The sequence below is a fragment of the Pagrus pagrus genome, assembly GCF_965226575.1.
Source record: "Pagrus pagrus genome assembly, chromosome: 4".
Lineage (NCBI taxonomy): Eukaryota > Metazoa > Chordata > Actinopteri > Spariformes > Sparidae > Pagrus > Pagrus pagrus.
Window position 1 is genome coordinate 19243961 of NC_140188.1, and position 22194 is coordinate 19266154.

At 39.6% G+C, this 22194-nt stretch overlaps 1 protein-coding gene across 3 annotated transcripts in view; it reads right to left on the bottom strand.

The window, feature by feature from the left end:
* The window catches only part of grm5b (glutamate receptor, metabotropic 5b), a 77144-nt gene that overhangs the window by 41269 nt on the left and 13681 nt on the right, over positions 1-22194 (bottom strand). For all 3 annotated transcript variants that reach the window (XM_084350045.1, XM_084350046.1, XM_084350047.1), the window contains exons 5-6: positions 17783-17857; positions 17177-17351 (exon numbers count right to left, since the gene is read on the bottom strand). In XM_084350045.1, the coding sequence (XP_084206171.1) occupies positions 17177-17351; positions 17783-17857 (250 nt within the window). The remainder of the gene's footprint in view (positions 1-17176; positions 17352-17782; positions 17858-22194) is intronic.

Below are 22194 nucleotides of genomic sequence, written 5' to 3' on the forward strand. Positions count from 1 at the left end.
TGTGTGTCAGAGAAAGAGAGAGAGAGTACTAGATGGATCTACAGTAAATTAGCTGCATGTCATTTTGCACTTTAATGGCTTTCCCACATCTCATTGGTACCACATTTCTCAACCAGTGCTCTCCTCGTTTTCTCTCTCTCTTCTCCTGTCTGGTTTCTTAAATCCAAATTGAAATGTGCTTTATTTGCATGAATGGGTGTTAGCTGCTTTTGCAAATATGACAGCAGATAATAAAACAAGAACCTAATAATTTATGATAAATAAGTCAAATAATATAATATATAATATATAGCTAAAAGCATGCATATGAAGATGATAATTTAGCTCATATATTATGAATATACATCCATGTACACAGTGTACATACACAATCTCACATACATGATATCATTGGACAGATGTTTTCAGTCTGATGGCAGGTGATGATATAATCTGCAGATTTTTGTGGGTTGGTCTGCATTTCCCTGCACAGCCCTGATCTGCTCCTCACAGCTTAACTCATATAATTCTGGTGTTTTTTCAGACAGAATATTTCTCTGATCTGTTTATACTCTGAGCAGAAGAGTAAAAAATCCTGCTAGTCCTCTGCTTGTCAAAGCTAACAATGTTAGCAATGTTTTTGTTAGACATAGACAATCTCTATGGCCAGACAGTGTCCCTACAGTTTTGTGATGCCACAACACTTTGGATTTTTTTGGTTGTCTTGCTGTTTTTGCTTTTCCGAAACACCTTGACTTTCATTTGGTTTGTATTTACTGATCATTCCAAGCCAAATAGCGATATAGCGATATAGCGATATAGCAATATAGCCATATAGCTGCGCTTCCTGTGTTGTTGAAACAGTATGACACCTGCATTGACGGGTCCCAATAAGCCGAGGTGACACAGATGATTCATTAATATGCAGTAAATGTTGAATAATGTGTCTGGTTGAAGGAGTTTAACGCAAAATTGATTTAGATGATGATCTCAACGACATTCCCCCAATGCTATCTATTTTTTTAAGCTCTTGTGCCAAATACACGTTACACTTTTTTAAAATCAATGAAATCAATGTTTCTTTGCTATGTTTTGTCTTTGATGACACATAAAACGATTTTTTTCAGTCATTTATTGTAGCATTGAATTATACTGCCTTTGTGCTTCTCAAATTTGGGGAGTTGGAAGCTGTAGATCAATGTTTAGGGTTTTTGGAGCATATTGTGAAAGAGCAAGATCATGTCTAACCAATAATGTGACCATTTGCAGGATATATATACCTTGCCTCTGAGCAGTCACTCTGTTACCATATATGCGAATGTCTCTATCTGAATTGAAGTAATCTTCTTCAGCCTCCAAATCGAAATAAAATAAAATAAAAATGCACCCAAATGACCCAAAGTCAAGGATGTGATTGAAGGATTTGGAAACCATCCTCATTATAGTAAGGGGACACAGATGGAGGCATGTGTATAGTACACAAGTAAACATCCTGATATCTCTCTCACAAACTTTCCCTCTCTCACTCTATCTCTGTCCTTCTATAATTTTCTTGCTCTCTGTCTCCTGTGTTGCTATGGTAACAAGCTGTGCGGGGGCTGTGATGCGGCACACATCACACCCGTCTCACTGAGCTCACCGGAAGAGAGAGAATGTGAGGGAGACAGAGACAAATGGGCGACGGGGTGCATGTGTGTATGTGTTTGCAGGAGTCGGGGGAGGATATTCTTGACTGCCAACTTTAGTTGTCATCTGAAGTCCAGCCGAAGAATTGTTTACAAGTTGAAAGAAACATTTTGATGTTTGTATTGCTGTTAAAAAGAGATGAATTTAATGATCTGTAAAGCATTGAGATCACATCTGCAGCCTGAAAGTTGAAACCTTAATATCTCTGTTGTCAGGCTTAAATGGCTGCAAAGGAAATCAAAAGTGATTTTGCACTGCACTGTAATCTGGTGCTTGCTTAGGCTGATGCCAAACCTAGCCACCACCTGCAGAACACTGCTTGCATTAGAAATAATTACATATTAAAACCAATCACATTGTCTGACAGTTTCTTGAAGTCACCCAACACAGGCTTAATTGTTGATTACAGAGTAATGGCTCAGGAGTTCTACCTGTTAAATATTGTCTGATTACGGTGGGTTACCCTGATTATCCTAATCTCCAGTGGTTACCAGAGACTGTTAACTGTCAGTACCTGGTGTCTTTTAGATAAGTAGATACTGAAGAATTACTATTACAAAATGGAGAGTCAGGCTATAAACAAAAGCTACCACCATGTTAATTTATTGTGCCAATTATCACGCTTTCTGAAATCAAGCCTAAACTGTTCAGTGGATTACATGGAAATGCTAGATGACCACTTAACGACTATAGGGTTTCACCAAGCACATACATTTACAGCATAAAGAATTTTTCAGACGTTCTCTCTAAATCTCAAACATGCAAAATTTGAAAATAATGGTGCAACACACACTACAGGATATTAAGATTATTGTGCCAGAGAAGCGATGCACCACTTCACGTGATCTCTCTCATGTGATCTGATGGTGAAGCAGATGTAAATAAAATGTAGACTGACACGTTTCAACAACTTGCTATAGTAATGCTTTGCAGTGCAAAAAAACATTAGTAGAAGGTTAAACTAGTCTGGATGAGAAGTTGGTTTGGGAGAGGCGGTCAACACGGATTGTCTATTGTTCAGCGAGAACTGGAGGTGAGATTTGAGTTTCTGTCAACAGTAGTACGCTATTTAATATTATCCTCATGGGCTTGTTTGTTGTTGCCTAGCAGTCCTATAAGCTGCTTCGCAATGTCTCTCGCTATTGAGGTCCTACTCGGAAAAAACTGAGGTAACCAACCAAATCTTAAATTCTAAATATCAAACGTATTTGAAACTATCGGTTGTTGTCCCAATCAGTTTGCGAGCAGTTCCGGAGGCTCAAGACTGGACCTGTATACCCCTCACATTACCAGAAATTCTGGTAATTCTGGCATTCACCACCGAATGTCTGGAGAGGCAAATCGGGACAAAATCAGCCCAAATCTCCTGTGTCTGAGCGTGGTGTTAAGGAGAATCTGTAGCTCATCAGAACACGACGGAGGGTGCATACAATTTTGCAAAATGGACTTAGACTTCCTTCCCATCTTTCTGTGAATGACCTCCTCAACAGACACCAGAGACACTTTGTCAGTATAGTGGAAATCAGTAAAACATATGCAGCAGTAGTACTATCAGTCAGCCAAGTTTCTGATAGGAAAATCCAACTCCTAATTACAAATCTGGATACAGTTTCTGACAGCTCATCAATTTTGTTGATCAATGACTTTGCCTTAAGGATGTGAATTGGCAGGCAATGAACTCTGTTATACCTCCCCTCCTCCTCCTTGTTTCTGAGGTTTCATGTCATTGGGAAATCAAGGTTAAAGCTCCTGTTAGTAAGATAGCTTAATCTCGAGTCTCATTCCAAATACTGATGCTTTTGGTCAACTCTCTTTCGGATGGCGGCCATCCCGACCTACAGTACAATCCCAAAGTGTCAGCATTTGACAAGTTGGGAAACCCAAACAGTCAGTGCTACTATGTTACTAACAGGAGCTTTAAGCTACTCTACAGTGGCAGACTAGAAAACATAACAATAAAATGATGTTATCATTGCTTGCTAATTTCTGAAAGAAAAGAAGACCCAAAAGGCCAAGAAGTATTTGGTTGATTATTAGGTTGTTTATTTTTCCATAAAAACTAGAATTACTGCCCTGCAATTGTATGCCTCCTGCCAGCCCAGTCAACTTACAGTTTACAACCATGTCTTTCTAATATATGTAGTGACTACTTTGAAGGAATGTAATGAAATGTATCAAGTGTATTTTTGGCAAAATAATATTGGTATATGATTCCAGGGAGTAATTCCCAGTGACAAACATGCCGTCTTCACTTAGAGACTATTGTTACAGACGAGTACAGAGGCTGATACAGAGTTTTGTCCTATTGTGCATCCCCAATCAACTGAAGCCCAATATCAGCACCACCAATGAACTTATGTTGGACTACTGCTGTATGTCTATTAGTTTGTAAGTTCATTGAGATAAACCAAAAAACAGTCAAATTCTTGTTTGTATTCACATGTTTGGCCAATAGAACCGATTCTGATAGAACACCAAGAAGCTATAAATTGTAAAATGTGGATGCTTCACACACGTTAAACACTGCAGCACCGAAGATCAAAGATTCAAAGTGGGTACCCAAGATTAGTGTCACCAATTTAGCATCCACCCTACAGTATGTGAAATATCACAATCTGGCCATACGTTTATTTGTAGATCATATAAGCTGACCACTGGCCATTGGATAAAGATGCCATGACTTCATCATTTTATACTATTAGATATTTGTGTGAAATTATGTCATTATTAGCTAATGAATTCTTGAGTCACGGCCAAAAAACCTACAAAAAATTATGTGCTGTCACAGTAAGCTTGACTTTGACCTGTGACCATCAAATTCCTTTCCATTTACCTCTTAGTCCAAGTGGATGTTCGTGCCAAATTGGATGGAATTGCCCCAAGGCAGTCCTGAGATATCCACAAGAATGGGAAGGATAAACAGACGGACAGATGAACAGATGGCAGTAACCTGAATGTATAATGGCTCCAGCCACAACATATCAACACCTTTTCATTTTTCTCTGTATAAATGACTTGTTAATTTTGGTCTGAACATGTCATGCCAGAAGCCAGTGTAAGTCAGTCCATTTTTCATGATATTTGCAATAATCAGCCAATGCAACCCATTTTCAGTAGTGTTTAGTTTAATTTGATGACACATTTCTTGTTGTGACCCATTAAAACATTAGGCAACTGAACAAATTGCCTGATGTGATGAATCAATACAAGCTGCTGTTACTCTTCCTGTAACATGCCAGGAAGAGCTGTCCTCTTAAAAACTCAATAACAAGACAAAGGAGACAGTTAATGAAATACTGAGGATTAGATGCTTTCTTTCTCGAGGCCTGCGTCACGTAATCCCATTTCAACAATTGCTGCCATTTTTCTGTTCTGCTCACACAAAAGCAGAAAAACAATTTAAAACATAGTATCTGACAAAAACACTCAGCAGTTTCAATTTTTCCTTATTCGTGTCTTTTGCCTCAGTAGGGTTCTTGCCATTGCTCACAGGCATCACAGTTCATATTTCTCTTAATTACCTTTGCCTGGTTCAGAGTCGGAGCTAAATTAAGGGCCAATTCATTTCCTGTCCAGACACTTCAGGAGATAGCAGGGCAATTCTTCACAGATAGCCTTTCAAATGTATGATGGATGAAGAGCAAGTGTATTTTGAGAAGAGAGAATGAGGCAGAGAATCTGCTGCCGATTATGGAAATAAAGTAGAGATACAGAAAGTCAAGTGTATAAATGAAATGAAGAGCAAACATCAGTGCTTATTTGCGTACTGATGAGATCTTTGTTGTCATTAATTTATGTTCACTCGATACCAGCGAAAGAGAAAGTGCGTGTACAGAGCGTTTGCATGTCTCAAAAATTAAACAGAAAAACAAAAGGGGAAACCCTTTAGATTCCTCTGTGGATTATTATAACGACTATAAAAAGGATTATTTCTGTGTTTGTGTGTGCTTGTGAGTGAGTGTGTATTTGAGAATGCTGAGCCACTGGGCTGACGTAACACTCTGTATAATCCCACAGTGTAAATCTCAGAAAATGAGCAGCAAACTGCCGAACTGAGAACTCACAACAGACAAACCGTGCAAACAACACAGTTTGTTGTACCAACACACACATTTATAAACACACAAATTCACACAAGGACATATATATGATTACTCTGGGTAACCTTCTCACTAGCTCCCTTTCCTACTGTCTCTGTCTCTCTGTCTTTTCTGTCCATCTGTCTGTCTATCTCCCCCTCCTATCCTCTCTAATTCCCAGCACTTTTCCCATTGGAGTGCTGTAAGAGGATAAGGCCATTCCCTGGGAGAGCAATAAGAGGATGAATATGTGTTTGTAGGTATGTTTGTGTGTCAGAGCATGCCTAAGTGTGTGTGTATATGCATACACATGCATTTTTTGTATGTTTACATGTAAGGAAGCCAAGAAACAGAATACAGGTGCATATAGGTGTATACTTGTGTATGTGGGAGTGTTTTGTGTGTGAAAGTGCATGTGTCTACATTATCTGTGCATGTGTGTCTGTGTGTGTGTGTGCCCAAAGGTCTGCCCTACATATGGCAAACCCCTTAATTCCCTGTCAGGAGACTCTGAGAGTTGGAATACCATTAGAAATTTCTGTGCATTCCTCTTTTGTTCTTGAATCTCTCTGTTTTTCCCTCCGCTCTGACTGCAGAGCGATCACTCGCAGTCATTAATCAGAGAGAAAAAAGATGAAGATGAAGAGGATGTGCAGCAGCAGAACTGTCTAATGATTTGATTTTTGGAAACATTCTGAAGCAGCCTGTTATATATTGATTCACTCAGAAGGATGGAACCAGAAAGAGTCTTTGGACAGTTGTATGATTGATAGAAGTTTGAATTCACAGTCCTTATTCATTAAACATGCTGTTTCTTGTTCATTGATACGACACCATTGAAATGTCACTTACTTAAACTGTGGGTTTTTACTGAAACTGCCAAACCACAAAAATACAGCTTTTTTCCAAAAGTGATGATTATAAACAGGAGGTGTAATCACTCCATGATCCTTGATTAAAAAAAAAAAATGGATTTGTCAAATAGATGATTTTAATTTAAAACGTGTTATACTTTGCAGAAAAGTAATCATGACTCGCTGTTCAGTAAATGAGTGGGTAGACAGGTCCAAGTCAAACCTTAAATTCAGTTTTCTACCAACTTCAGAGTGAAATTAAAAGAGAAAAGCTCCTACTCTTGAGTGTATTTGTCTTGAGTGTAGCAAGTGGTAAGACGAGCAAGTTCACAAACATAATCTGATGTTAAAACAAATATATTCAGCTGTCATTGGTAGGTTACTTTTCGTTTTAACCACCCTTGTGCTCCGTTCTGTTGCGAAAAAATAACCTGCACCCAATTTGCCATGTACCAGTGATACAAGGTCAATGCAAGTCTTTGGTGCTGCATGGTGAAATGATATTTCAGTGGGCTAAACATCCCATTAAAACAAACGTACAGCTAACATCCTACACAATAGCGACACAATACAATCCACAACACAATAACAGCAAGAACAATACATTATACAACAGCACTAACACCTCTCTAGGAGTGTCTTGTGTCTAAAAAATGTATAACTTCCACTTAGACTGTTATATTAGACTGGAAAATACTGTACAGTATTTAATAACAGGTGCTCCTGTTTTCGTGTTAATCATTGATACTACTATATGGACACGTGCCGACTTTAGTATAAAATACCTGAATTATGCGACACCATCAGACACAAACAGACAACTGCTACAAGGCACTGCTGTCAAAAAGCCTGTAATGGACTCTCAAGATTCATTTCTTTCATTCAAGTTTTTGTTGTTTTAGTATGATTCTCATTTGTATTCTCTTCATATATTTAGCGAATACATAAATACAGTATACGGTTATATATAACTCAAATTGAATAATTATTTACATGGTATTTGAGCAGCTGCAGGCTCTCATCATTACGGCCTGATGAAAAAAGAAGCTGTCTGCTGTAAAAATAACTGAACTCAAAGCTAGTCTTATGCCAAAATTGTTGAGGAGGACATTTTTTCAGAAGACCGAGCAACAGGGGAGCTGTTGCCCTGGCAAGTCTTTCCACCCCACGCAAACAAACATTCATGAGCAGACCTTCGCAAATTCAATATGGAGACCAGAAAGGAAACAATGAAAGATAGGGGCAGGAAGAGAGAGAAGGAGGAGGAGTAGATATGGAGGTGCAAAGGACAGACATTGAGAGAGAGACAGAGAAAGAAAGAGAAAGACCTGTGAGCTGAATGAAGAATTCTTTGATTTTGGGTAGTTTCAGTTCAGCAGCCTTTTGATCGGCTGTCTTAGAGGACTTTACCCAAACTGACAACAGAAAATGAAAGCCAAGGTGGAGTTTCATTGCACTTTAAAGTGTGAAGACATAAACTCACTGACAGAGTTCTTTGATATGTGGTTGACACTTCTGACACCAATGAAGAAAGAGATCCAACGCACATTGCTTTATGAATTCCATTCTTTGTCAAATCTACAGAAAAAAGGCCTTGATGCAACAAAAGAATGTCAATAACAATGACAAAAAAATGTTTTCTAAAAAAATATTTGAAATAGCAAATCCAATGAAAGGTGGCCGGATATCTGTCAAATTATTAAAGAGTTTTGAGTGTTTTGTTGAATATTAAGTAAAGGTCTTTTTCCTCGGCTCAGGATAAGGTTTTGGTTATGGTTTGCATTAGCATAATGTTTAAAGATCTCCTGGTTGAGTTCACTTGGACCGCAGTTTTGTGTACAAATCCTAAAAAAATAGACATTCCATTAAATGCGAGTTCCTGCTAAAAAGATAGTGAAGATCTTAACGAAGAAGAACAAGGTCAGGAGTTCGAAGATCAAGTAAAATTTGATTTAAAAAAATTTGACCATTTTATGGCTGTGGGTTCAGGAGGTAGAGCGGTCGTTTGCCAGTTGGAGAGTCAGTGGTTCAATTCCCGGTCCATGCAGATGTCCATGCGTATGAATGGTTATCGCTCCCAATGAGCAGGTGGCACCGTACATGGTAGCCTCTGCCACCAGTGTATGAATGGGTAAATGCTGACTTGTGCTGAAGAGTGCTTAGAGTGGGCGCTGAGAAAAGCACTCTATAAATACAGGCCATTTGTTCATGAAAAATGCTTTGGATCAAACAGTGATATTACAACTTCAAATGGATATAAACTGATCTTTTATCTTGTAACAAAGAGCCAAAGAGAACCAGACCAGTGGCGTCCACAATTACACTTAAGATTTTGACTTTAAATCACACCCAATGGAACAACAAATGCAACATTTTGCACAAAGAAGTCAAATATAGGGAACCAAAGTGAAAACTGGACATCTGGACTTTGTGCCAGAAGTAAGAAAAACCTAATTCAAATGCATAACTCAGAGCTTACAACAGCTACAACTACAGAGGTGAAAAAATTACTTTAGAAGAAAATGTTACGATAAACTTTGTACCAGCTATGCTGCACTTGAAAATGTTAACGGGAGCGGTACTGCATTGAGTTACAGAAGTTATTGAAATAGAGGTTAGCCTGGATCTGACATTAGGACTTTAGTTCTCTTCAGATCAGCCATCAGTATGTTCTGCTAAATTGAATCTGAGAACCCACGAATGATATCGCATTTGAAACGACAGGTGGCTCAATAATTGCACGGAGGAATAGAAATCTCCTCGGAAAATCTAAGCATGGTGTAGATTAGTGATTCGGCTTCCAGAAATCCAAACACTCCCTGAAAAGAAGGAGATTAACTCGGTCTCAAAGCTAGATGCCCCTGTTCAGACTACTGGGAGCTCGAAACAAGATTTGAGTGATTAACACCGACTTCAAATGTTGGATTTTTAAACCCAGTTTAAACACATTTGGACTGTTTACTCGCATTTCAGCAACAGTGTCAAGAACATGCAGTATGTGTGTACGTGTGTGTGTTCGGTTGATGCATCTCCCTGAGGGAGCCTCCAAGGAGAAGCCATTTATTGATCTCACAATGAGACCGCACCGTAGGGAGAGCATTCACTCACTACACTTAAACAGGCACAGACAGTCACTCTCTTTCACACACACCCACACACACCTGCATACATGCACGGTGCCTCACATTTATATAACTGACATGTCAGGAAAGACACAATGATGATGTCGTATCACACGCATACGCAAGTAACCATGAAAAACACATTTTTCTTAATCCTCCATCGCCCTCCCTTTTTTTATCTATCCATCATTCTTCCCTTCATATTCCCCTGTGTTTAATTACAGGCAGTCTTTTATTGCAAAGTTATGAAAAGAAAGAGCAAAATTAATTTCCATCATTCCACCAATTAAATTGCACAAAGCAGCTCTTGTTTTAATCAAGGGTAAATTAACATGTTACGAGCAAGCATTACACAGCTCCATGTCAGCTCACAGACTGGAAAAAACCCTTATTTGTGTGCAATGTACAGTATGTGTGAGTCTCTTTATGTGTGCCCATGTAAATGTGTGTGCTTGCAAGTGTAGATACATCCCAAACCCAGCGGTGATTCATAAATTACTCTCCTACTGCGTGGGATTTGCTTTTCATGTCTGGCAAGAAATCTTTTATTACCATCTGAAATACACGCACACACACACACTGATACACAATACCTGTCCTCTCTGCTCTGCCCTCAACTGCTAATCTTTCCTCTCTCCAATCTTCTCCCTTCTTTTCCATTCCTCGGCTCTTTGCATCTTTCCTTCCCCTCTTCGCTCTGTTTCCCTGTTCTGCCCTCACCATGTCTTTGATCTCCTCTCGCTACCATGCCGGTGTACAAACCACTAAAAATCAATTTTTAGGATGTGCCGCTTTTAGGCATCTTGAGCCGCTTTGAGGTTTTGCCACGAGGTGCCGTTTAACCCCTCTTTACAATTTCTCTCAATTTAAAACCACAAGGAGACAGACAGCTGTGGTGTTAAGTGGGACACTGCAGGGGTCTGACCTCTGTTAAATGATCAGTTCAGGGTCTCTGTTCTCATATATCACACTTTTACTCTCTGACAAAACACAAGCAGCTGGATTCAGAGAGGGACACTGACAGAGAGTGAGAGACAGTGAGATAAAAACATATGAGAGAGGGAAAGGAACAGACAGATAAGCAAGGAAAAAGAGCATTAGGAATGAAGGAGAGTCTGACACAGATGAGAAACGTGACAAAACAAGAGTTATGGGACACGATAGGACAGTGGGGTCGTAGAATATTATGTTCAGGCTCTGAAACGTCCATTAGCATTATCAGTAAGCTCTTCTCCTGACAGTGCTGAGTGTTGTTAATGGCACTCTCACAATATGACAGAAAAACCTGACAGTCACACACAAATATATAGATGCACCCACGCATGCACAGAGCCATTCACATAAACACATGCGCATGCGCCACATATCACCCCAGCTGCTATGCTGGATTCATCCAAATATGGTAGGGGATATTTCCATGGCAACAGCAGGCAGAAGGGGTGCAGACTTGTGCTGGATGATCTCCGGAGAGAGTCTGCTTTTTGACTTTTGATTCAAACTATTCTCTTTCAATTCATTCAACTGTACAGTCGTTTCATCAGCACCAGTTAAAATATCTGCAGCTCATGAAAACACACTGAAACTAGCCTTGGTTACATGTCGGCTGCCATGAAAATGCAACTTCACTGCTTCAACTGTAAGGCTGCAAAACTAGCCTACATTGGTTTTAACCAATCCCGTTGTCATATAATGTTTTAGCTGGTTTTTAGCAACTTGGGTCTCCTCGGCAAGGACGTTCACAGTACACAGGATGTAATCTGTTGCAAAACAGCTGCAGGTGAGAAATCTATGATGCAGTGGACATCCAGAAAGAGGTAAAATCCAGAGAGTGATTGTGTGACATACATTTCCAACTGTATAGACCATAAAATACAGAGATGTTATTGCTGTGAAGTCAACCACATGATAAGCCATAGCTTTTATCACTGACTGCCTTGCAGAGCCTGAAGATTTATAGGGAGGAGGGACAGTGCATCAGTGCATTTTGCGTGAGCATGTGTGTACACAAGAAGGTAAATAACATTTTAAGCTCTGCTGCCTGACACAATTAGCCATACATCTATACATTTGCTTCACAAACTAACACACAAACTGCAATCGTTCTGTAATATGTCATTTAGAGGAATTAGTCTAACAATTTTTGACTAACAAGTCAGACAACATATGTTCATATCTGCTACAATCGCCTTGGATCATTGAAAAACTGTGTTTGGATTAAAGACTGTATAAAATTTGGACCAAGCCATTGAGGAAAAGTGAAGCTAATACGAAAATTCCTTAAACCTGCATTATTTCTAAAGGTCGGCAGGGGGCAACTCCACTGGTTTCAAAAAGAAGTCTGATTGCAAGTAAGCTTATGAGGAAATAACCCTACTTCTCCTTTGATGTATTACCTCAGTAAACAGTTCCCTCCCTAATGAGTTTACAGCATAATGTTCATTTTGTAAATTATGGTCCCATTTAAAGTAAAATAGACAATAAATTAGGGTATGCTTTTGGGTTTGTTACCCTTGTGATTGACAAGTCGCTACCCTGGCAAATGTAAATCAGGATAGAGGTATAGCATTGCATCTCAAATATGGTCATTTCTGGTTCCAAAACACCAAGATGGCGACGGTCGTGATGCCAAACGTAAGGCTTCAAAATGGATAGAAAATGGATAGAAAATGGATACGATATGTGGGGTAGCTCTGCATGGCTGCAATGGGATGTAACATTTTACAATTGCTGGCTGACACAGATGTATTTGTGTCATTGATTAGACCTCACCTGAACTTGAGAAAGGAGAGTCTGCTTCACTTAATGATGAATAAAAGAGGTTACCGTGTGATTCAGGGGGGGGGGAAATGTACACAGGTTCATGTGAATTTGTGCTGGTAAGTGTGTGTATGTGTACTGTAAGTGTGTGGGTGTGGGGGAGGTGTTGTGTGTGTCCCATGTGGCTCTAGATATTTATTTCAGCCCAGCTATTCATTAATGGGTCTGTAGCCTGCTTGGCACCATGAGAAATTATAGGACAGCAGCAATCGATACATTCAGGCTCCAAAACCAGCCTCAGTGTGTGTGTGTGTGTGTGTGTGTGTGTGCGTGTGTGAGTGAGTGACATAGTTTTCTTATGATGTGGTAGTTAGCCCCAGGACCTGCTGTGGGTTTTTAGGATTATTTCTAGAAGAACATAAAAAAATCAAACACTAGAAACGCGTAGAAACTGAGTGCCTGCTCAGGGCAAATTCATGTAAATAGCCGGCACTGACAGTATTTCTGATGTCGCTCTGAAGCCTTCGCTGCACTAAATAGATCTTTAAACAGTGTATTTTATATATTGTGTTAATGTTAATGTAGTATCATATCTGAAGGTATATAAATACTATATACATAATTCACAAATGACAAAAGTGCACAATAAATGTTGTATCTTGAAATTATGCAAGTACTTTGTCATGTAAGAGCCTTCAATTATATTCAGAAGAAAGAGATTAAGGTTAAGTAGGCAAGAGGTTGCTAACAACGTCCAAATCATCATGAGCAAGTTGTAAAGCCATGTCAGAGAGGGCCTGTACAGACAGGTGAAGTGGGTTATGTTTTGTCAAAAGGTGTACAGTAAATGTGTTCCTCATGAGCACACTATGAGAGGATGGAGAAAGTGTCAAGATCAAAGAAATTCACTAACAAACTGGGGACCAGAACTCATTAGAGAGTGACCAATTCAAAAAGGGAGAAGCCGCATGTGCTGATGAATTTTCGTTTATCTGATTAACCCGGTGAGAGAGGAGATTCAGGAGACTTGATGCATTACGTTGAAGTATTCAATGAAGCTCGATCGAGGAGAACAGGCTCAACAGTACATGTAGTAACACAATGTAATGCTATGGCAATTCTGAAGGACACTTACCAGTCTGTGACTATTTAACCCGCCACAGAATACTCTGTGGAAACGTGCTTACCTACAGTAAATCACATTGTTCTTGATGGGACAATATGGAGTTTGGTCCATCATGGAGCCAGTGCATCTCTCGTATGAGATATCGTGAAGGTTAGATGCAAGAGGAACAAGCACGTGACCTCGTTTGTCTGGGAGACAGCACACCTTATCTCCCCAGCTACTCAATACAACCGTTCCACTATGACTGTACGGAGAGAGAGAGGAACCTCTGCACACAGAGAAGCCTGTGACCCTGAGCATGACCTCAGCGTAACTTCACCTCCTGGGTGAGCAGAGAGGTTGGTGTATATCGATGAATTTAGGACTGAACTTATGAGACTTAACATGTGGAAATTCCTTTACAGCAAGATCAATTTCAAGACTGACACAGACAATACTAGCAGCGATAATACAGACAGACTTCAGAAAAAATCAAACGTTCATCTTGAATTATTGTACGGCATCCAGCTCACAGCTCAATTTAATGATCATACATTCCTCCCACAGCATCGAAAACAGTAGAAATGTAATCAGGAGATCTAGAGAGCTTGTGGTATTCGACTCCATTAATGACCAAATCTGCCCTAGGTAACTGAATAATCGTCTGTGTGCTCTTGTGGTAATGTAATTATCCTGGTGTTAAACGAATGTCTGCCCAACTGGGCTAATCAGAAGTTCCTTCCACAGACCTCCTGTGAGCAAGGCACCCACCCGTGACCATCTCTAATTTACAGCTACAGTCCGTTTATGATGCTGACGCTAACGAAGGCTGATATTCAATTAACCCTCCTAATCAAAACAGACTGGCCGCCGACGAAGGAGTACAAGATGTGCTGCAAAAAATATCAATTTTAGGAATCCATTAAGGCCTATATTCAGCCTTAGAAAACTATTTTCTTCACACAAGTGGAAAGCCAAATGATGTGAGAGCTGTAGTCGATGTAAATTCCTTTTCACTTAGTTCAAGAAATTTTAAGTGACAACCTAATATACAGTATTAAATAAGGGAGACTGCTCTACTGTTATCAAGATGCTGCATGATTGAAGGAAACTAAGTGGACTAAGTTGGACTAAGTTCATTTAATTTGGCAGTAAGTGATGTCAGGATAACTTCTCAGATTTAATATCAAATAAATAACACGTTATTAGGTTGTTGTTGTTCAAATGGAACAAATCGCAAATGGCTGTGCCAATTTCAGAGTCAATGTGGTGAACAATACATGGTCTTGTCATCCTTCTTATCTTTTATTTATTAAGCTGCAAATGTTTTCCCCTTTTTTCTTCCTAATTGGGAATGTCCACTTCCCCCTGAACTGCAGCCCTCAGAGGAGTTAAGACAGCCATGTGCTACACCAGCTGCCTCATTTTGTACCTGACAGCAATGAGCTTCACCAGAAGAGGTTCCTGCTTTACCCCTGATCCCTCTCTCCTCCATGCATTTGCTTTGAATATCAAATAAAAGAAACATGACAAACCAGCGACAAGGTTAAGAACCTGCCAAAACCACAAATTGGGTTTATTGGAATGCACACAGTTGAACCACAGGTCTCTGCAGCAGTGAATGAGAATTTTTCACCCCTCTAACTCTGACTGAGAATGACATTTGTTTTGACTTTTATCCACTTCCACACATTCCCATTTAGGAGCTTCAATATATTTCTACTGCTAACCATTGAACTGCTCCACTGGACCAGTTGGAGGTTAAGTGTTTTGCTCAAAGGCACATTCACAGTAATTGTTAGAGGCGGGGAGAGCACTGTAGTGGGTTTTTCCTCGGTTTTGTAGCTTCGGGCCAGGACTCTAAATAGATGGGCTCCTGAGTAATATTATTTGGACTGACATTACCCCCAAATCCTTCTGTATTATAAATAGCCACAACTTAAAAACAACTTAACCCATGACAGAATATCAACATTATGACTTTAGCTCATCCATCCCGACCTGATCTTTCTTTCCCTCCTTCCACTTTCATCTCTAATGGCAAGACAAAGCAAATTAACAAGAAGCAAAGCATATTCAGTATGGTTTTATTTACCTCACTCTCAGCAGGATGACGATGATGATGATGTAGATGAAGATGATGATGATGATGTATACGATGAGTGTGGTGATAATGTGCATCATGGTTGTGATGGCAACAAAACTGCTATGATTTAGTTACACAGCGCAGATCACTGGGGGGAAGAGTAGAATAGAATTAAATAGAATTATATTTATGGCATTTGAATGGTAATCACATGAGGAGCTTCTCAAAGTATGTTTTGTTTTTTGCATGTTGGCTGGCATAGGTGATAAACTCATTATTCATCATATGTTTATTATACAGTTGACATGGCAACCAGAACTCAAGAAGCTGAGAGGCAACTTTCATAGACACACATGCATACATGCACACACACACACACACACACACACAGATGTACATTAAAACAGTCCATTTGGAGGGTTATTTTTGCAAGTGAACTGTAGGAGGAATTCATATAAGTGAGAACGAAGCATGATGTGAAAACCACCTCCAAAAACAGCATGTGGGTCCATGTGTGTTTTTGTGAATGTCTATTGCTGTTTGGATGTATAGTCTATGAACACCATTCAGTAGGCTTTGTGCTTTGTAATATGCAGAAAACTAATCCACCATTTTACAGAGACACGGCAAAAATCTCAAACTTCTTTCACTAACAAGTCACAGAGTTCAAAGTTAACTGGCCAAATTAACATGTTTGAAAAGGAGTCTTAAGAAGAAAGCAGAGTCCTGGCTGCCACTGTATTACCAGGGTCTGCTGAAATAAACAGTCTAGAAACTTAGCTGATCAAAAAGAAGAAATGTCTGGATCTGTCTAAATCAGCTCAGCTAATTACAATGTTTGGTCTGTTAGACTCGTTACTCATTTGCATAATGGCAATTAATAAAAAAAAAAAAATCTCACAAAATTAGGAAATAACATGTGTCAGTTGGGAAATGTTTGAGGCAAATGGCTCAATCAGCGGAATAACTGAAAAATGTTGGAGAACGCAAGCAGCTCTAGATTCACATTTTATGCAAAGAACTTGGTTACATAAAGTTTTGAGTAGATCTTTACTAGCTGAGCTTATTTTAACATTAATAGCTCTGCGTTTATCATCATCAATGGCTCGTTAAGAGGGTTATGCTCATGCAGAGCCACTGCTTTGCCTCTCCATCTGCCCTCCAAAACATCCAGTGACTGAAATCCCCAGGATCACATATTTTGAATATAGTTGCCTGGCTATAAATATCATGGAATACGCTAGTTATAAAACAGTTGGGGTTTTTTTTAAATGGATTTTAACCGTTGTTACTGATCCGATCATATCTATTAACTGAGCAACATTCACTGGCACAGAGTAGACAGAAGAAATCAAGGACCTATTGATAAATCTCCATTATATCACTTCAGTAAGTAACTTGTCCAACATGTAGTCAGAGAGAAGTTGCTGGGGGAAACCCTAAATTTCCCTTATATAGGGCAATGTACCACTGCTCAACATAATGTACCACAAGAGATCTCCACTGACCTGCCGATGAGTAGGAACTCTCCGACCAGTCCCTGGCGTCTCATGGCCATGAGGATGTTGCGGACAGTCATGCCTTCGCAGAAACATGCCACCACCCTGGCCTTAGGCAAGTGGGCCATCAGTCTCTCCAGTAGCCGGTCGAAGCTCTGCTCTCCAGCATTGCTCCAGATTTTGCCTGGGGACAGAATGTCAGACACATGCAGATGTAGTCTGTGATGGTTGTGATACGTTTGGATCTCTCTTGCATCATGTGTTGTGAGGTGTTGGCTGTCTTTTGTTTTCTATGTCACAGTTTCTCTACTTCATTACTTATTTTATTCAGTTGTGCTGAAGTGTCAACCACCTGACATCCGCAGTGTGAAATGTATCACAAGGTAATAAAACAACAGGCCGACCTTTATTGTAAAATATACTGCATGTCTTTTTTCTTTAGAGGATGTCTGCAACCTGAGACAGCTTTTAAATTCATAACTGCCAACACCATGGTGTCAATGTTTAACTACATGTAAGTGCGGCTTATTGCTGTTTGAGTAAAAATGCTATGCTGTAAAGTTTTAGATTAAAATTTCTTAGTTTACTGTAGTTATCTTGACCTGAGTATCTTACCAGAGTGGGCGATACAGATGCCCTCTTTGGCCGCCATGTCCTTGAATGCTTCCATCCCACTTTCACCATAGTTGCCTGTAAATCAGCAGATAGATAGAGATGTAAAGATAGATACATGAAATCACATACAGTATAATGGAAGATGCATAATGATAATTCTTATTGATTCAGTTCAAGTCACGACTTGCCATCACAAATTATGTAATTCTTCCTCGGAGACAATGATTTTTGGTGTAAAAAATGACCGTTAAAGACTTGATCCCCACTGATTTTTAAAACATGCCCACTGCAGTACCTTGCCTGCTATCGTGCGCCTCACAAAAAGCTCAAATTTATGTCAGAGAAAGCGTCTCCCTACTGTGGCACCCATTTCTTTGCCAGAGAAAGTGGGTGACCTGGAATTTATGCTAATGAAGGGTTGTACACACTGGCAAAGAATATGATAGGATTCCCCTCTTTAATTTCCCTTCCTCTCCCTTTTATCTCTTCCCCTTCTCTGTGGTGATTGAAGAAAAGATCAAAAATCTCCCATTCTCTCCCTTTTTACCAGTGCTCCTCTCTTCTCTCACTCAATGAGCTTGTTATATCTTCTAATGCCTCCTCCTTTTTACTGAGTGTGTTATCATTAATACAATGCAGTCTAATTAGGCATCATTGATCTGTGCTCTAGTTTAACTGATGAAGCACACGAAGAGGTCAAAAAAGAGGAGAAAAAGTGCAAGACACAGATTGAGAAAGGGAGAAAGATAAAAGATGGCAAATGATGGTAGGAAAGAGCACGCAGAGAGAAAGGGGGAAAGAAGAGGAGAGGAAACGTACACTGAAAGTAGAGGAGGTCCCACAATCCCTGACCGCTGCTGTATCGCAGTGTGCATGTGTGTGTGTGTGTGTGTGTGTGTGTGTGTGTGTGTGTGTAGTCAGGCCCATGATGAGCGTGGTGGAGCGAAGTGTAAAGTCCTGTAATTAGTGTCTCAGTGAGAGGAGTGGGAGACAGATGGTACAGACCGTCCTTCCCCTCACACACACACACACACACACACACTCATGCACGCACACACACAGTCATACTGTTACCATCATCAAAATCGATAAAGCTTGTAACCTACTTCGCTCTGGTCTCAACTGGGATTTATGTGTGAGACGTCTCTCTCTCTCCCTCTCACTCAGTAAGCCCGTCATGTGTCTCTTTGCCACTCCGTTTCTGTCTCTCACTCTCTCAAACACTCTCCATGCTACTTTACATTACTAGCACACTCTCACACAAATACACCTTTGCTCCAATCACTCCCCCTGAAAAAAACCCAGCCATCCATGCACACACACATCAGCTTTAGATACAAAACCAAACAGAAAGGAGTCAGTCTGCACTCACAGATTAATGTGATTTTACAGGATACTTTCCTGCAAATATTAAAATCCATATTGAAATTTGCAGACAGGCCTATTTGTCACTATTTCAAGAATAGTGAATATTAAACATCATATCCTAATAATGTCATCATTGCATCATGGGTACTTGAATGTTAGAACAGATACTGAGGTGATTTATTTGTCATTGCACAATTAAATGAAAGTTGTAGATATAGCACACAGATAAATACATTTAAAATAGTACTGTAGTATATATAGACATAAACAAAAATCATCAAATCATCACCTGTTTGATCAAAAACAGAATGCAAAGCAGAGTGAAAATACAAAGAGCCTACTCTCAGGATTAATTGCTAGCTACTACTGCAGTCAAGACCAAAGAAACCAAAGAAAAGTAGCTTCTCTAAGTTTAGCTCTGCACTTGCTACTTGCACCCCCTGTGTGCTGCAAATCACCCTGCACACCCACTCTCTGTTGCCTCAATCATAGCTCCATGGCGATCATCACATTCCAGAGCAAAACCACCTCATATACAGTACATTTACCTCAAACTTCCCCCTCACAAGTTGTGACTGCATTTGTTTCATCACCTGACAAAAACCAACTGGGACCTGCAGCACAGAGATCACACATTCGCAGCTTCCCTCTGGTTTCTTTGTACCCCTTTGTGCTTTTGTCCCTTTAACCTCTTCCTTTCTGTGTCTCTCTTTAATCCCTATATTTTAATCTATAGCTTCAAATATTTTTTTTTTTAAAAAGAACAAAAACAACTGCAACAGGACACATTCTACGAAGAAAATGAAAAAGGAACAAGAATCCCTTCTCGCTGAGTGCTCCTCACATTTATGCCCTCTGCCCCCCCTTCTTCTTTGATCTCTCCTTCGTGTTCATCTAATATATTGCAATACTTTACAACATGCAATCAAATGCAAAGCTGAAGGGCCTTCTGCTTGCCCTCTGTGGAGCTCTCTCTCCCCCTTTAGCTTCTTGCTTCTTCTACCCCCGCAATCTCACAGCAGCAAATCAGGCAGTAAAATTTAAAACCCTGAGACAGGGGGTTCTGTGTCTTTTCTCCCCTCCTTTCCATTCCTTCCCTCTCCCTCTCACCCTTCCTCCATCCCTCTCAATTACCATCCTCATCCTCTTGTCACTCTTATCAGGTCTATTACATGCAATTACATGTTCCCTCCCTTTCCCCTGTCTCCCTCCCTGTCTTTTTTTAACCCTCATGCCCTGCAGTCACAGCTTCACCCACAGAAAAACAAAAATGTAACATTATTAAGTAAAGGCCAGCCTCCTGCCATCTCCTCCCATTCCCCATCATCCCTTTGGTTTTATTCTCTACCAGTTCTCCTTAATTCTCACCAATGCCAACACTACCCCACATCACATCTGGGGTGCTATAACAATGTGCAGCTAAATGTCAAACATAGTAATACCCCGGGGGGAAACTGACACTCACACTGTGTCAAACACAGAGTTACACAAGATTACAGGATTACATGGCTAATTGAACACATAAAAGCATGCTTTAGCACACAGACATACACAGACTTACACACTCTCTGTATGATGTATTTGTGTCTATCAATCCACATTAATAAGGAATCATTAAGTAAGAGGAGCGTTACTGACAAACATGTTATTCCTTTTAATGTTGTTACACAAATTAGGGTTGCAATTAACAGTTATTTAAATTAATCAGCCAATTTTATTTCGAAGCAGTTAATTTTTAGTCTAAAAAACGTTGGTAAACAGTGAAAAATGGCTATCATAATATCCTGAAGCCCAAATGATTGTCTTCAAATGAATTTTTTTTTTTCAACCAACAGTCTATTTTATAATGTAACTCCAAAATATTCAGTGGACAATTATATTCAAGCAGAAAATCCTCAAAATTGAGAAGCTGAACCAATGTTTGTCCTTTTAGCTAGGAAAAAGATACAATTAGGGCTGCATCTAACAATTATTTTCAGTTGATTAATCTGTCAATAATTTGACAGAATTTCCTCATCGCAATTTCCCAAAGCAAGGTTTTCAAATTGCTTCATTTGTCCAACCAACAGTCTAAAACTGAAAGCCTCTTCATTTACTGTCATACATGACAAAGAAAATCTACATTTAAGAAGCTGCAACCAGAAAATATTTGACATTCCTTCTTGATAAATGACTGAAAGGATTAATCATATGATCAAAATAGCAGCCGAGTAATTTCTCTGTCAATCGACTACCTGATAAACAGACTATAGATGGTGCAACTCAAGCTGCAATAGTAATTAATAGTTACAAATTCATTTGTTTCAGCTCTACTAACTATTAATTTAGAATGTAAGTGCAAACTGTAGCTTGTAGCTACATGGAGAAAGAAAAGCCGACCTGCTCTGGACATGATGTCTGAACGTTTTGTTCCATAAAATCAGTTAATGTGATTACTCACTCAATGAGTCATGCAAATCTATTCTATATCTTATGGATGGGGAAACCATTTAGCCTGCACTTCTCTAATCTGGTGACACATACAAACAGTTTCACTGGAGCTTATGTAAACTCAAGGAGGTTGTTGACAAAATCACTAATTTTGTTTAATCTAATACACATTATGTATGTATCCCATCCCTGTACCAAAATCTTGTTTTATTTCCAGCCATGCAAGTCATACTATGAGGGAGGCTCAATGTCAGTTAGTGGCTTAGTTCAAACCCCTTTATTTATTATTATAACTAATCAGCTGTCGGATATATTTTAATGAATTTGTTTGATATGTGCATGACTATTATCCATTTTGCTGCAATGGAAAAAGCTCCAGGCCACAGAGATGTGGCTGTGGTTTTCTCCACAGGTGTAGTTTTCACTCGACCTCCATTTGCAACATGCTTTTACTGTACTATTAAACAACCTTTGTCTAAAACCAGTATTTGTCAAACCAAGTTAGCGTAAGACCCACGCCTTACAATTTAAATTGATTAAGTTAGCTGCTGAGCTGATCAGACACTCAGCTTCATATTGTGTTGAGGTTTGAAACATAAGTATAACAAACTAAG